At 38.6% G+C, this 15564-nt stretch overlaps 1 protein-coding gene across 1 annotated transcript in view; it reads right to left on the bottom strand.

Moving 5' to 3' along the window:
* mpped2a (metallophosphoesterase domain containing 2a) overlaps positions 1 to 15564 on the bottom strand; it is a 78553-nt gene that overhangs the window by 37089 nt on the left and 25900 nt on the right. Inside the window, exon 4 of the mRNA XM_047363783.1 lies at positions 5895 to 6120. Within this exon, the coding sequence (XP_047219739.1) occupies positions 5895 to 6120 (226 nt within the window). The remainder of the gene's footprint in view (positions 1 to 5894; positions 6121 to 15564) is intronic.

The raw sequence follows: 15564 nt of genomic DNA, 5'->3' as shown, positions 1-15564 counted from the left end.
AGATATAAGAAATATTAAATTTATATTTAATTCCCTTCAACTATATCACAGCAAACCTGATGTTACAATGAAATAAAAATCATACATATTTAAATAAATCTTTAGAGCTGGGGTGTCCTGATACCAGTTTATTTCAGACTCAGTACAAGTATGAGTACTTCAGTTTGGGTACTTGGCGATACCAAGTAGTAAATGAGTTAGTACCTAAACATGGTCATCAAGAGCGATGCAATGGGTGGCTTTAGTTATCCTTAAAGAACCTGGATTTATCAGTAGCCATGTTTTCAAGTTTTCAAGGAGTATTTGCTGCAACGTTGGTTGTGTTGAGCTGCTAGAAGTAAACTCTTTGAATTATGATTAGTAATCATGTGAATCGTGTTGAAATGATCATGCCTCATCTTGACAGCTTAGCTAGCAGTCTATTCTTTTATTATCATCCGTGTTTATCTTGAAATATCTTCAAACTACAGTCATTTTCATCCTCATACTACTATTACTACTACTACTACTTCCTCTGCTTCTTTCTTCTTCTTCTTCTGGTAGGTTTTTTGGCCAATAACTGGTGCATTACTGCCCCCACCTGGTATGAAGTGTGGTTCATCCCTTCAGTTGCAGCGCAGGAAGAAAAAAGTGGTATCGGTCCAGAGTATCGGGTTGTTTTTACAAGTATGAGTAACCAACACTGGTGTTGTGTTGGATCCAATACGTATACCAGTATCGGTATTGGGAAACCAGCATTTGGAGCATCGTGTTTAGATTACCGCTAGTTTCTCCACTCTGGTTAAGACAAAACGGCAACATTTTCTAACATAACATTGTTTCAACATTTTGCCTTTTTACTGACCATGTTTTAGTGGTTATATTTTATACCATAACTATTTATTTATTTTAGTTGGTTTTCATTTAATTCTCTGTCCATTTTGAATGTTTTATATTGTATTTCTTGTACCTACCTACATTATATATAAAGCACTTTGTAAGCTTTTGTCTTGTGAAAATGAACTATAAATAAAAATCTCATTATTGAAAGTAATTTAGAAAATAGAATTTGTTTCCACAATTTTAAACCATTTTCACCTTCAAACTACTTTTTTTTAACCAAGTTTTCTTTTTAATCTTAATTACTACAAAGCTAAACTCTTTTTCACATCAAGCTTCATAACAGCTACAGCTAAGTGTATAACAGTCAATGGGCTTTTGCACAAATTGTGACAAATACAGTGTAGTAGAAATTGCATAATTTATTCCCATTAATATTTCTACTTTAAATAGGAACAGACTCAACTCACAACCCAATGAAAGAAAAGGACCGAATTTAGAACCTAATATTTTAAGCCCTTTAAAAAAAGGACAATATAACAAAGGAATATTTTATTTATAATTTTAAATAATTTGGCACATACAAATAAAAGAATTAAGTCTAGAGGCTGAATACGAGTCTGCTGCAACTCTATAACCCTAAAGAAAAATAACAACAAAATAACGTCTGCTTACTTTATTATTAAAAAATATAACTAACTTTGTATGTCTGCAGATTGCTTAACATGGTTTCAGGTAATAAGCAGCTGGGCTAAAAAACAAAGATTTGAAGCATATACTGATTTGCTAAAACATTGTAACCACTTGTTTGATTTTAGAAGAGTAATACCAGGGTGTGTCTGGAGGAGTCTAGCTCCATATGTGAGCAGCAGATAATTTGGGTTTCAGTTTGCTTTTCTTCTTTGGGTCTGTCTGTGAAAAACGTGTTGAAACGGTGAGCAGAGCTACAAAGGTAAACCTACATACATTTAGACTAATTAGAGATTTTCTTCCATTTCTTGCAGAAAATAGTTTCCTGCTTTCATGATTCTCTCCCATCTAAGTTACTTTGTGACCTCCTGGTCTCAAGCAACACCAACAACCATCAGGTCTCTGAGGATGATGTTTAACCCAGCAGTTAAAATACTAGACAGAAAACCTACTAGACTGCATCACTGCCATGTCCCTAACCTAAAAACTGAATATGATGAACTTCAAGAGTGAAGCAGAGCAGAACTCTGTATACTTAGAGAGATGTGTAGTGATGGACATTTATCATGTCATCTACCATGAAAAATATATCATCGTGATAAGAATTTTGTTTTATCCTGAGAAATTTGAATTATGTCTGAAAAGCCAAAAATCTGGCTGAATTGTAGGGATTGTGTTTACCTATTCCTCCACTGTTATTTCCATGAAACCAATAATAGATATCTGCAGATTCCAAAATATGATTAAATGCAGTTACTGTGTGTAGTTAAGTGTTAAAAATCCAACTTCTCTATGTAACTGGTGTTCTGATGAAGTCTATTATAAAAACGGGTGTGATTGTTTGACTGCAGTGCAGTGCAGTCACATTCTTACAGTTGAAAAAAGACTGCAAATAAGTTGCCAATACTTAAATATTGATCAAATATTGGGTCCTCACCACCCACCTTAGTAGTTTGGATAAAAATATGGATGCTGCTTCATTCTGCATTTTATGGTCATAATTAGGGTTATTGGTTGATTTAATGTCTGAATGTTTATTTATTTATTGTTTATTTGATAGGGACAAGTATGTTTTTATGAAAATGTTTTATGAAACAGTGAGTTTTTATATTATATATGTTGCATGGTCTTCATTTAACTTGTTAACTTCTTTTGATCTTGCCTACATAGCTGTAACCTGAATTCAATAGACACACTTTTGCCAAAAAACCTTTTAGGTCTGAAACGGGCCATGTTTTTACCTTGTTACAGCCAAAGGACACTAACATGATGGCATTAGAATACCATCACTGACTTTCTGCTGATTTATTCAGGCAGAACTACAACATAACTTGTCCTGAAATCTACTCATTTGGAGTTAAAAGCAAATTGCCCAGTCGTAACCAAAAGGCCAAATTTCCTCCACACACCAATGCCATCTATCATGATGGTCGAGGACTAAATGCCACCTAGTTTTTAATGACAAACAGCAGATCTATGATTAGAGAAGGGGCCTGTGAACCTGAAATGCAGCAGCAGAGAAGACCACTGCAGCATCTGGATGTCACGTCATGTGTTCTGGTCTGCAGCAGCACACCGCTGGGGGGCTTGGAACAGCTCAGCCACGGAGGCAGTAGGTTGCTGATCAAGCGAGGGGTCACGGAGGGGCTAAGTGAGACCTCACACTGGACAGGCGGGCCAGAGCTCGGCCACGGTGGCATATGGGTGTGAAGGGAGGTGAGGAAGCCGAGGAGGGCGGGGGAGCGGCAAAGCTGTCCACTCTGCTTCTCATGAGACCCCCAGCTGTCACAACAGACACTTAACAGCCCTCACACTAAACACCCACAAGGGAGACGTGGGGGTAGCATCCTTCCTCTTTCAAACAGGAGGAGAGGGAAAGGAACTATAAGCTCTGCTTCCTGCTGCTGAGATGTCTGAGGAACACAGAGGAACGTCTGCTTCAGGCCTCCTCCCTGCCACCTCTGAAGCCAGGGTGCAAAACCTGCTAATTATAGCCCCTAAAGGATGACGGTCTGACCCAGATAGTTATATTAGGTCCAGTGTGCAGTGGGAGCAGAGTGGAGTCACACCAGGACGGGGGAAGGACAGCTTTGGCTGTAAAACGATAAAACGAAGCTGAGGTCACGCTGCCAGGAACGCTCCGATACCCTCAGAGAACCACAAGAGCACCGACACCCCTGCAGAGACCAATCCGGATGATGGCCAATCTAAGCTATGAATCCATAATATATTTTACAGTAATTACTTATGTGGCACAAAAATACAAAAGGCATCTACTCTAAAGAACTAACTGACATCAATCTCAAACCTCACTTAGATACTCACAACATGATCTACAGTCCCACCTCTTTAACTTCCCAGATACCCGGCCCACTAACCAAGGGAAGGTGGCTGGGCTTGATAGATGGATACTACTTAATTCAGGAAAAAATCTGGAAAAGCAAATATTTTTTCCATTCCTTTCCAGATGTGTAAAAAAAATAAATCAAATCCCTTGCCTTTCAAGACTGCACAGGAAACATGAAGTTGGCCAATATTTAACCAGGATTGGATCCTTGCTGTAACTGCAGCAGCAATGATGGAGTTATTTTAATAAGACCACCGACCTGAAATGGACACCTTTACCCTTTACTCACTGTCTTTGATTCAGTAGGTGAGGAAGGCAAACATATTTCTCATGTAAAGTTTTGGAGGCTCTCCTTTGGTTATCTTCTGGCCAGCTTGGTATCTAACTGGTCCACCCTCACATACTCAGACAACATTCTGGTCTCAGTTTGAGAAGATCTGTTCATCTATTCAGAAACAAAGTGACAAATTGGATAAGATCAGAGGTTGTTTTTTTTTACTGTGGCACTTGGGGCCTTTATTTACAGTAATTAGACAGAAAATAGGAGAAGACATTCAGCAAAGGTCACGAGGTCGGGATTCGAACCTCTGACCACATATCTGGTCCACATAAGGGGCGCCGGCTCCACTATCACACCTAACTAAAAGATGTCCCTGATCCATTACAGGAACCATCCACTTTAACTCCGAGACCATCCCACTCAAAAGAAAGTTACTTTCCTTCCTTCTGATTTTTTAATTTTATTCTCAGTTTGATGATGTTTCTTCTCATTAAAATCACACCTTGCTTATCTGTAACCCAGCGGTACAGGATCATAACGCGATCCGCCTGAGGAACAGTACCAGCTGGACAAAATGTTAATTTCTTAAATGCTGGTAAAGAGTAGTATCTCATTCATGTATAACTATGTATATATTTGAAATCCATTTGTGGTGTGGAGTTATATTCTTCAGCATCATTTATAAGTTTCTTAAAATAAAAACAATTTTTGCAAAAATAACTTAAAACTACTTATACAATGAAAAGCACCAGCTAAATCCAGACTGTCAGTTGATTTTAAAAGATAACTTTAAATCTCAATAAGTTTGATCATTAAATTATCAATATGCAGATATTTGACATATCAGACCTGTGGAGGTGGTAAATGATTGTGTTGCAGGGTTGCATCAACTTCCAACTTTTGTTAGGATGATTTTCTGTTTTCAAATTAAATAAAATTTACTTGCAAAACGACAGAACTTTCACAGCATCTTTCTCTTAAAATTCATCAGCTTCTATTGCAAAGCGATTTTCTTTATGTATAAGCCAACATCAATTTAGAAAATACCATCAGGTCTTTTCATTTTTACATCTGGATAAAGAAAATTTAATTCTCTAGTAAGACGTATTGTGCAGAATTAACCAAATACAAACACATAAGATGTCCGAAATTTGACTCATTTAAAATATCCCTGGTAAAAAGTGAGCTTGATTTTGTACCGCAGGCTTTTTTATTTTACAAAGTTAAAATAAAAGACTTGTTTGAACTGAAAAACAGCCAACATCTCCCAGGAATGTTGTCTTTCATCATAACATCTCCCTACTTCCCTTCCCATCTCCCATCTGCTTGAGTTTGTTAAAGGAGGGATGCTTCCACCATCCGTCAACCACTCACTCCTTCCTCCAACCAGAGTTCCCTCCACACCTGAGAGGCCATTGACAAAGAGTTTCAGTACCACCCATATCACTTAACCACATGTCAAACACAGGGGGAACACAACCACAGGGAGCAGGTGAAGGTTCTGAGCTCATAAAGGAATGTGCAAGCTGGGAATAACACCCTGTGCACTGGAGAGGCCCCTCACTGAGGGGGTAACAGCGGTTACTGTACATCTGAGAGCTGGAAAACCGACAGGTAGAGGGTAGAGACAGGGTGAAGTCACACCTTCACCTCAAGGATCCACAGGACAACAACAGAAACATGACTCAGCGGTTATGGACGACGGACAGACATGGGAGCAGTTTGGATTAAGGGACAAAGGACAGTGTTGTTCCTTACCATGGTGTCCCATATATCCGGAATCCCTTAATGGTGACGTCCGAGTCCTGCAGGTAGACGCAGTTTGTGAGGAGCGACTGGACGTTGTCAAAGTCCTCCGGCTTGAGCTTGGAGACCGAAGGGAATCTGTAGTAATCCTGCTTGATCAGCTCGGCCATAAAGTCCTTATCAAAGGTCAGCTCGTGGTTCCCGGCAATGACCACCTTGAACTCGTACGGAAGGCCACCTAGAAGAGACGAAAGCAGACAAATTTGTTGCTCAGATCAAACTTCATCAACTATGGAACACCTTCTTCTTAAAACAGCATAATTTACTCCAAAATATAATCTTTTTCAGAGTCTAAATCATTTGTTCAAATCACAAAAACCGAAGGAGGTGGTGGATGTAAGTAAAATGAAATTGATTGGTCAAAATGTGCCCTGTCTGTTGCTGCTTAATGTCAGTCAACTGGCAGAGGGAGGAAAATTCCCTTAAAGGTTTCCTTTATTTTAAGAAAGATCAAGTTGGCTAATAAATGTAGCTTGTGAAAAACCCTCCATTAATTGCTTTGATACTGCATGAACCACAATATGCATATAGTCAACAACTGCTTGGACTGCAATAAATGTTAGCTAATTATTTTGGTATCATATACTGAGGCTCTCTAAGCCTCCTTCTATAAAACCTTGCAGTCGAGATGGAAATAATATTATGTTTTTTCCCAGTATCTGGATACATTGTATTATCTGGGGTCTATGTGTGCTATAGCATTCTTCTTTTATTTTTACTTATTTAAGCTGCCAGAAATGTCAGAAGCCTATTACCACCCCATTCCTATTGTAGAGCCAATATGATGAAAAGAATAATTATGTGATCATTTCTGAACTACAAATAACTAATTTTATCACGTTAAAAGACCGATGTGGTAGGGCAACTAACTATTATTTTGCTAATCAATTAATCTGTTGACTATTTTTTAATTAGCTGAATAACAATCAGATAGCAAAAGGTGCTTAACAGATTTTTGTTTACAGAATTTCAACCAGGAGAAGCTAAAGTTATGCCACTTGACGAGTTCTGGATAGAGCATATTAACAGAGAAAGAAGGTTTTTGCAAATACAAAACTCCAGAATATTTGATTACGAAAATAGATGATTATGTAAGTTATTGATTACTCTGATTAATTGTTTCAGCCCTAATATGTAGCTCCCAACTGTGACTAAACCTGCTTTGTATTTTTTATTATTAGACATATTAATATAAATTTCACATTCATGAACAGAAAGACTGAAAGTTGTGCCTTAGATAAGTATAAAGCTGATGTATTGAAAACAATGCTCCGAATCTCCTTGTCTTCAAACAGCACCTTTTCTTTACATATTACAATTTAAATCTCTTATAAAGCATTTATAAAACTGCTCAAAGGCTGTACATTTTCCACCTGGTGGGTCAGTTTTTCCAAATATTTTCCTCCTGCAGCGCTCCCTCCGTTAGCAGCTCGTGGTCTACCTAACCCTGAGCACACATCACGACTGAAAAGAAAGTCAGATAATTGGAGAGAAAAATACCTTCAATTCACACAGTCATAGAGGTTACAACCACAGCCGACAGTTCAGTTTGACCCATACAGGCCACCATCCATCTCTGTAGTTGTCGGGCAACAAGAAAGAAAGCATGAACCTGAACTAAATAGAGAAGAACATCTATTACAACTCTCATCCCCCTCATCTTTCAACTTCCGCTCTGCCCTTTTCTCACTCCTCTGTCAAGGTGATTTGTCCTGGTTCCCCTCTGCTATCAAGGAACTGACTCGCTGCTTTATTCCAGCAGACTGAGCACTCAACCAAAGGTTCTGTCCTTCATCACCTCCCCTCTCACTCTTTATTTTTCTTTTAGCTCTCCAAGCTTCAGGATGTTATGGCTTCTGGTAATATTTCTGCCTAATCGCCTCTCTTTTAGTAATTTTTTGACTGGTTGTGTATGGGTAAATTAGAGGGGTAATTTATGCCAAGCATTGAAAGAATTACAAGCCATTGTAGAAATAGCATCAACTGAAACCTGGTTGATATGACTTACAACAGTGTGCAATATAAATTATAGTGAATAATTCAACATTTTTCCACAGCAAAGAACTCTTTTTTTTTTATTATTTAAATAACCCCAACTGCTAAAATACTCTCACACAGTGCATGGTTTAAACAATACATTACAAAGCCCTGTACATATAGGAAAAAGATAAAACTTATTATATCATTGCAGAGTTCAAACAAAATATACTAGAAGTGCAAACATCTTACTTTTTTAGAAGGTTTTGCATAGTTTGGTTCTTTCTCTAATAAATAATTCAAGTGGAAAAAAAAAAAATCAAGCTGTGTCCAGTAAAACCAGAGAGGATTGAAAAATCCCAAACAGAAAAGAAGTGCCTTAAGGTGGTTGGCTTTCTGTGTTCAAGTACCTGAATACAGTACCAAAAGAACTAAAGAAAGTTAGACCTTAGAGCTTGTTCTACAAATCTGGAAATCTTCGTTTGCAAAAACCCACATTACACTTTTGCATATTTTCTTTGTCTTTCTGCATATAGAGATATGCAATACTAAGTAAATAACATTCCAGGACTGCCTAAACATGTTATACAGCAGCATTTATGAGGGGATCTGTAGCTAAGCAGGCATTTCAGAAAATTCTGTGAGAAATGCAACACAGAGATGCCATTTAAAGCGCACATATGGACCACTGCTACAACATTTATATAAAAATTCATTTAATCTCACGCTGCGCTATACAGATGCTCCGTCTGCACTGATGAAGATTCCCCAACCTCAGCAGGCCAAACGCAGGGAGAGGCTGACGCAGCAGTAACAATTTAACCACTTGGCTTCTTGGTGGTGTCCCAGTGGGTTTGATTGTACGGCTGGTAAGAAAGCAGTAGTTATGTATTACATTTTGTTAGCCAATCCTCTGTACTGAGCTTTATTTTTAAAGAAACTGATTTACCGTTTGGATAAACTGCTTGTATTACAGTATCTTTGTTTCCATCATCAAAAACCATTGGACATGTCCTACAAAGATCTGACATGTTGCACTGTTTGTTGCTGCACCTAGAACCAAAGGAAGCTTAACCTGTTGCTCCTGCACATCCACCCAAAGTGAAACAGGTTTAATTTGGCACTCAGCAAAATATCTATCGGTTTCTGAAAGATAATTAGTCAAGAAGGATGTGGCATCTTAATTAGAGGTGACAACTGAAAATCCTGTGTGTAAGCTCATTTCACTCTGTCATCACAAAAATATTTCATGCTAAGTATCTAGGATTACAGTAATAAGGTGGATGAAGCATTGAACTTTGAGTCCCAGATGGTGAGGCAAATATTAAATATGTGAAAAGATGAAAAAACTAAATTTTAAGCCCAAAACACATGCAATATAGGAAAGGGGCATATCAAATAATTGATATACCAGGTATGAGTGTTCTTTTAAAAAAATAAAAACTGAACTTGACTCCATTTAATAACTAGGATTGAATTGGAATTAATCTAATTGACTTTGAATCTATCTGGCTGATTGGATTAAAGTGATTTTTCTTAAGTGCCTTGAGATGATATTTGTTGAATTGTCACTATAGATATATAAACTGCTCAAAAAAATAAAAGGAACACTTAAACAACACAATATAACTCCAAGTAAATCAAACTTCTGAGAAATCAAACTGTTCACTTAGGAAGCAACTCTGATTGACAATCAATTTCACATGATGTTGTGCAAATGAAATAGACAACAGGGGAAGAAATCTTTGGCGATTAGCAAGACACACTCAATAAAGGAGTGGTTCTGCAGGTGGGGACCACAGACCACTTCTCAGTAGCTATGCTTTCTGGCTGATGTTTTGGTCACTTTTGAATGTTGGTGGTGCTTTCACACTCGTGGTAGCATGAGACGGACTCTCCAACCCACACAAGTGGCTCAGGTGGTGCAGCTCATCCAGGATGGCACATCAAGGCGAGCTGTGGCAAGGTTTGCTGTATCTGTCAACGTAGTGTCCAGAGCCTGGAGACGGTACCAGGAGACAGGCCAGTACACCAGGAGACGTGGAGGAGGCCGTAGGAGGGCAACAACCCAGCAGCAGGACCTCTACCTCCACCTTTGTGCAAGGAGGAACAGGAGGAGCACTGCCAGAGCCCTGCAAAATGACCTCCAGCAGGCCACAAATGTGCATGTGTCTGCACAAACGGCTAGAAACCGACTCCTTGAGGATGGTATGAGGGCCCGACGTCCACAAATGGAGGTTGTGCTCACAGCCCAACACCATGCAGGACGTTTGGCGTTTGCCAAAGAACACCAGGATTGGCAAATTCGCCACTGGTGCCCTGTGTTCTTCACAGATGAAAGCAGGTTCACATTGAGCACATGTGACAGACGTGACAGAGTCTGGAGACACCGTGGACAGCAATCTGTTGCCTGCAACATCCTTCAGTATGACCGGTTTGGCAGTGGGTCAGTAATGGTGTGTGGTGGCATTTCTTTGGAGGGACGCACAGTCCTCCATGTGCTCGCCAGAGGTAGCCTGACTGCCATTAGGTACCGAGATGAGATCCTCAGACCCCTTGTGAGACCATATGCTGGTGCGGTTGGCCCTGGGTTCCTCCTAATACAAGACAATGTTAGACCTCATGTGGCTGGAGTGTGTCAGCAGTTCCTGCAATATGAAGACATTGAAGCTATGGACTGGCCCGCCCGTTCTCCAGACCTGAATCCGGTTGAGCACATCTGGGACATCATGTCTCGCTCCATCCACCAACCTCACGTTGCACCACAGACTGTCCAGGAGTTGGCGGATGCTTTAGTCCAGGTCTTGGAGGAGATCCCTCAGGAGACCATCCGCCGTCTCACCAGGAACATGCTCAGGTGTTGTAGGGAGGTCATACAGGCACGTGGAGGCCACACATAATACTGAGCCTCATTTTGACTTGTTTTAAGGACATTACATCAAAGTTGGATCAGACTGTAGTGTGTTTTTCCACTTTCATTTTGTGTGTGACTCCAAATCCAGGCCTCCATTGGTTAATACATTTGATTTCCATTGATGATTTTTGTGTAATTTTGTTGTCAGCACATTCAACTTTGTACAGAACAAAGTATTTAATGAGAATATGTCATTCATTCAGATCTAGGATGTGTTATTTGAGTGTTCCCTTTATTCTTTTGAGCAGTGTATTTAACCTAAATTGAACTGAATTTTCAGTATCAAGGTAAACTAATAAAAAAAAAAAAAAAAAGGCTTTAAACCCTCAAAAATTTTATGTTTTAATGAGTCGCCAGATTACAAGCTGAAGCAAGGTTTTCTCTGATTGCATGGAGCACTCCCCATCCACCATGTTGCTGTGCACTCCCAGCCAGCAGGCTAAAAAAGGGTTTCACACTTTTTCCTCCTTTACAAGAAAGACACATTTGGCTTTTTGGAAATATTTCCAGTCACGTAAAACATGCATACTGATGCTGTGGCAACTAAAGAAGCTCCACAAATTAAAGCTACAGCCGGCCACCTATCAACAGTAGATCTGTTAAGCAGCCGCCTGCAGGGATGACCGGCTTATATCAGCTAGTTACTCTGTAAAGATCAATATGACAAAACATGATAACATCTATGCAATAGGAACATGAAAACTACCTTTACATTTATTCTACATTTCTGCTTAGTTTCATGTATCAAAATAAAGTTATTTATAGATCAGAAAATAAATGTAATATTTTATAATATTTTAGCAGCAGTAGGAATAAACTGTTATTTAATTTAAATAAAAGCATTTAGATCACGTAAAATATTTTTGCCACTACATGATGATATATATTGGCAACATAAAAACACTCATGAACTTTGCCATCAAAACTTAGAGCAATGCTTTTTTTAAAAATCTATTTATATTTTTATGTATTTTTGGGTCCAGAACCACACAAATGGATGTGCTTTGTTAATTTGTACAGTACACATTTTGTGCTTTTACACCAACAAAACAAGCACAGCATCTCCACATCTGTACTGACACATTTATATGATGGACGTATGCGCTCCTTTTCTTTACTTTGCATTGCTGCATTTCATGAGCACATCGCTGTTTCATGCTTTACATTTGCAACAACCAGTCGTAAAAACCGATGCATGTTGGTCTCTAAAAACAAGCTGGAAATCGGTTCAGGTTTGCAGGTAAGCAGGTGAATTAATGCTGAGCATATTTCAAGACAAACAAAGGCATGGTTCAAAAATGAAGTAATTTTCATGTTTCCTGATTATTTTGTATTACAATCCACCCACAGTGTTGAGTTGGAATGACAGGAAGATATTTGTTTCACCACTGTTTGCTTTGTCTGCTCCTGTGTGCAATATGGCTGTGGTCAGTAATAACAGAAGGTTATGATGCAAGCCAAGAGGGCAAATTGAATAAAATGCTCAATAAAGAGTCCAATAAAACCTATATGTTGAGTAAAAACCGTTTTGATTTACGACTACACGCTAACAAAAAGAGATGAGAGCACGCTGCTTTTTTCTGCAGGTGGTCAAATTGGACAAAAAACTAATAGAAACTGAGGAAAAATAAAACGAAATTCCACATAAAAACACACAGGGTCAATAAATAGCAGATCCACCACATCCAACTTCACAGCATGAAAGGCTAGAAATGAAAGAACAGCCTCCTGGTCGACGGGTTTCCTTTCTGCTCCTCTAAATTAGTTCTTGTGGCATCTGAGGATCATAAATTCCAGTATAACATTAAATGAAAGCGCAGTCCCCCAATACACTAAATGAATCACACGTCCATTTCCACAGTGAAACACACACACCCACGAACCCAAAGTGCATCATTTTCTCTGCCACCATCTCCATTACTCCACAGGGAATTTTTACGGATCTTTTTCACCACATTGAAGTGTCTTGATGGAGTGATCCACCTACAGTTATTGTTTACCTCTTACAAAGTGCAAAAGAGAACAACTCTGCAGAACATAACTTGTGAAATGTTTTGTCACTCATCTAGAACAACTAGACATCTGAGCATTAAAAAAAGGCTTCGATTACAACGTTTTAGTCTCAGAGCAAACCTAAAAATACTCTTTCTAAAACAGGCTGCTAAAAAAGATCGATATATTCTACATGGAATCACGCACGTTAAAGAGGTGGCAATCTAAGAAAATGAATCTGTCAACTTTCCTCACACATCTTCAAATTAATCCTGGAGGAAATGTGACAAAACAAATCAAAGAAGGATTTTATATTTAGATCAGAAACAGAAAAAAACGCTACATTAGGATGTCAAAAACTTAAGAGTGTAACTTTCCACCTGGAGTTAATTTTCTGGCTACTTTAACAGTCTTATGAAAATCAAAATTTAAAAATCTGGAAATGTGAAAATTATTAAGTATTCTTTTACAGTTTAACAATTTACAATACTGAAGGTATAATAATGTGGAAAACACAGAAAAATGCCAACTCAGTGTGTTCTAACACACAAAATCCCAGAGATGAAGGAAAGGCCTCCGTTGGAATCTAAAAGCAGGAGATCAGAGTCGGAGCTGTATCATGAGATAAGCCGGGTCACAGGAAGCTTACTCCTCTGCATCGATCTCCAATGATCTCCTCCAGGAGGCCAAACAGGACTCAAGCTTTCAGACAAACTGTTGTGTTCTCTGGAGTTTCAGACGTTAAGGCAGAAACACAAACGCACCATTTTAGAAAAGGCTCGACATCTACTCACTCTGTCAGTGGTCGTTCCTCTTAATGTACAATGCAGATTTGTGTAGTAAAAGGAAAACGATGCATGTGTTAATTTGTCTGATTTAAGATGTTTTACAGTTTTTGGTGCATTTCTCTCCAAGCCTTGCCCATCTAGAGCTGTAGATTCCTGTTCATGCTTCTTTGCAAACGGTCAGATTTTAAGGAAAGTTACTGAAGGGCAATTTTCAGGTGTTGCTCAAATTCTCCCTTGGATTCAGGTCTACCAGGTTTTTTTCCATGACTGCCTTAAATTTGGCTCAGTCCATCCTCTCATCAACTCTAAGCGAGTTTCTATGTTTTTGCTGAAGAAAAGCACAGCATGATCCTGCCTCCACTATGTTTCACTGTAGGGACAGCATGTTCATGGTGATGCAGAGGGTTAGTTTTCCTTTACACACTGGTCTCATCTGACCATAGCACCGTCTTTACTGCATCCTCGTCACGGCGTGTGGCTAAACTACAAACAAGGCTTCTTGGGACTATTTTTCCACACAACTAAGGTTTTCTTCTTATAAAGCCGCCCTGTCATCCATTTTGGATGTATTCAGAGGGCAGTCGTTCACACTTTTAATTAGAAGGGCTGAAATACAAATGCATGCCACACTTTTCCATCCACTTCACTATAATATACCACTTTGTGTTAATAACATACATTCAAGTTTGTTGTTAGTTTAAGGCAGGTGTCCAATTGTAACCCGGGGGTAGCAGATATGCACCTTCAAACACATTTTCACAGACGCAAGGACGTTCAAAAAAGCTGCAGACCAATTAAAATGTTTCTAAAATGTAAAATATTACAAACCACACAAAATAAAGAAAATAGTCTTTTATTACCCATATTTTTTACTTGCATATTAATTTGATAGTAAATAGGACCACAGACATCCTGACAAGCAGACTTGGCCACACGCATTCGTTAAGTAATGCAAACGTTCTCAAAGAAAGAGGGACCCACATCCAGTCCCTGTGGCTAAGTCTAAACGGACAAATATTTAGGCAATTTCTTTACCTTTTTAGTTGTTGCGATTCACAATGATTTACAGATGGATTTTCTACAAAAAATGAAACAGTCGTTTCATTGAAATATTGTGTTTATTTTATTGTGGAGCAGGAGACAAAAATATACAATGAAAACGTTTTGTTGTTTTTGACTGAATAAAAGAAACATAACTTTTATGTAGTCTACAAATAGTTTCCTCTTTACTGTGTTTACACATCAATGGTTTAATATTGATATTTAGTGTATTCATTTGAATAACCTACATTAAGCCAGCAAACAGAGCACAAAACATAGATCTTACAGTAGGTAAAATGGAGCTCAGCGTGGACTTTGAATAGGCCACTCTAAAATCTTCCTTTCATTCTCCTTGTGTTTCAAACATTTTCTTCAGTCAGATATTGGTGGTTTCACACAAAGGGTGATGCTGTGCACACATGGCAAAGATCTGGATGTAAATACCTGGAAAGCTCAGCTAAAATGCTGCCCTCCTGGCTTCCTGTCGTGTCCACGTTTTCTGTATTCATCAGAACTGAAAGGAAATGGCTCGTAGCTTCAGGGGAAACTGCAGTCTTCTGTATAACACTGCACCCATTTTTTAAATCCCACATGCATGTAAAATGTTGAACCTCTGTAAGAATCCAGAATCCCAACTGGAAATATATATAAAACAAGAATATTTCAAGTCAGACAAGACCTAGATAGAAAAAAGAGAAGCAAATGAAGGAAAATTTAATCACTTTTAAAACCTATATGAGCGCTCTGAATATTTTCCTTCTCAGACGATAAGGATGTTTTAGCGTTTGAACACATCTAGAAGCTGAAACTCAAATTATCAACAATAACATCAACTATATATATAATTCTCATCAGAGTGCTTTTTCATCTCCTACTTCATTTCCTCCCTCAACAAGGACAGGCAACAAAC

The sequence above is a fragment of the Girardinichthys multiradiatus genome, chromosome 4 (assembly GCF_021462225.1).
Source record: "Girardinichthys multiradiatus isolate DD_20200921_A chromosome 4, DD_fGirMul_XY1, whole genome shotgun sequence".
Classification (NCBI taxonomy): Eukaryota; Metazoa; Chordata; class Actinopteri; order Cyprinodontiformes; family Goodeidae; genus Girardinichthys; species Girardinichthys multiradiatus.
Note: the sequence above shows the minus strand (reverse complement) of the source record. Positions and strands in the feature narration are given on the sequence as shown.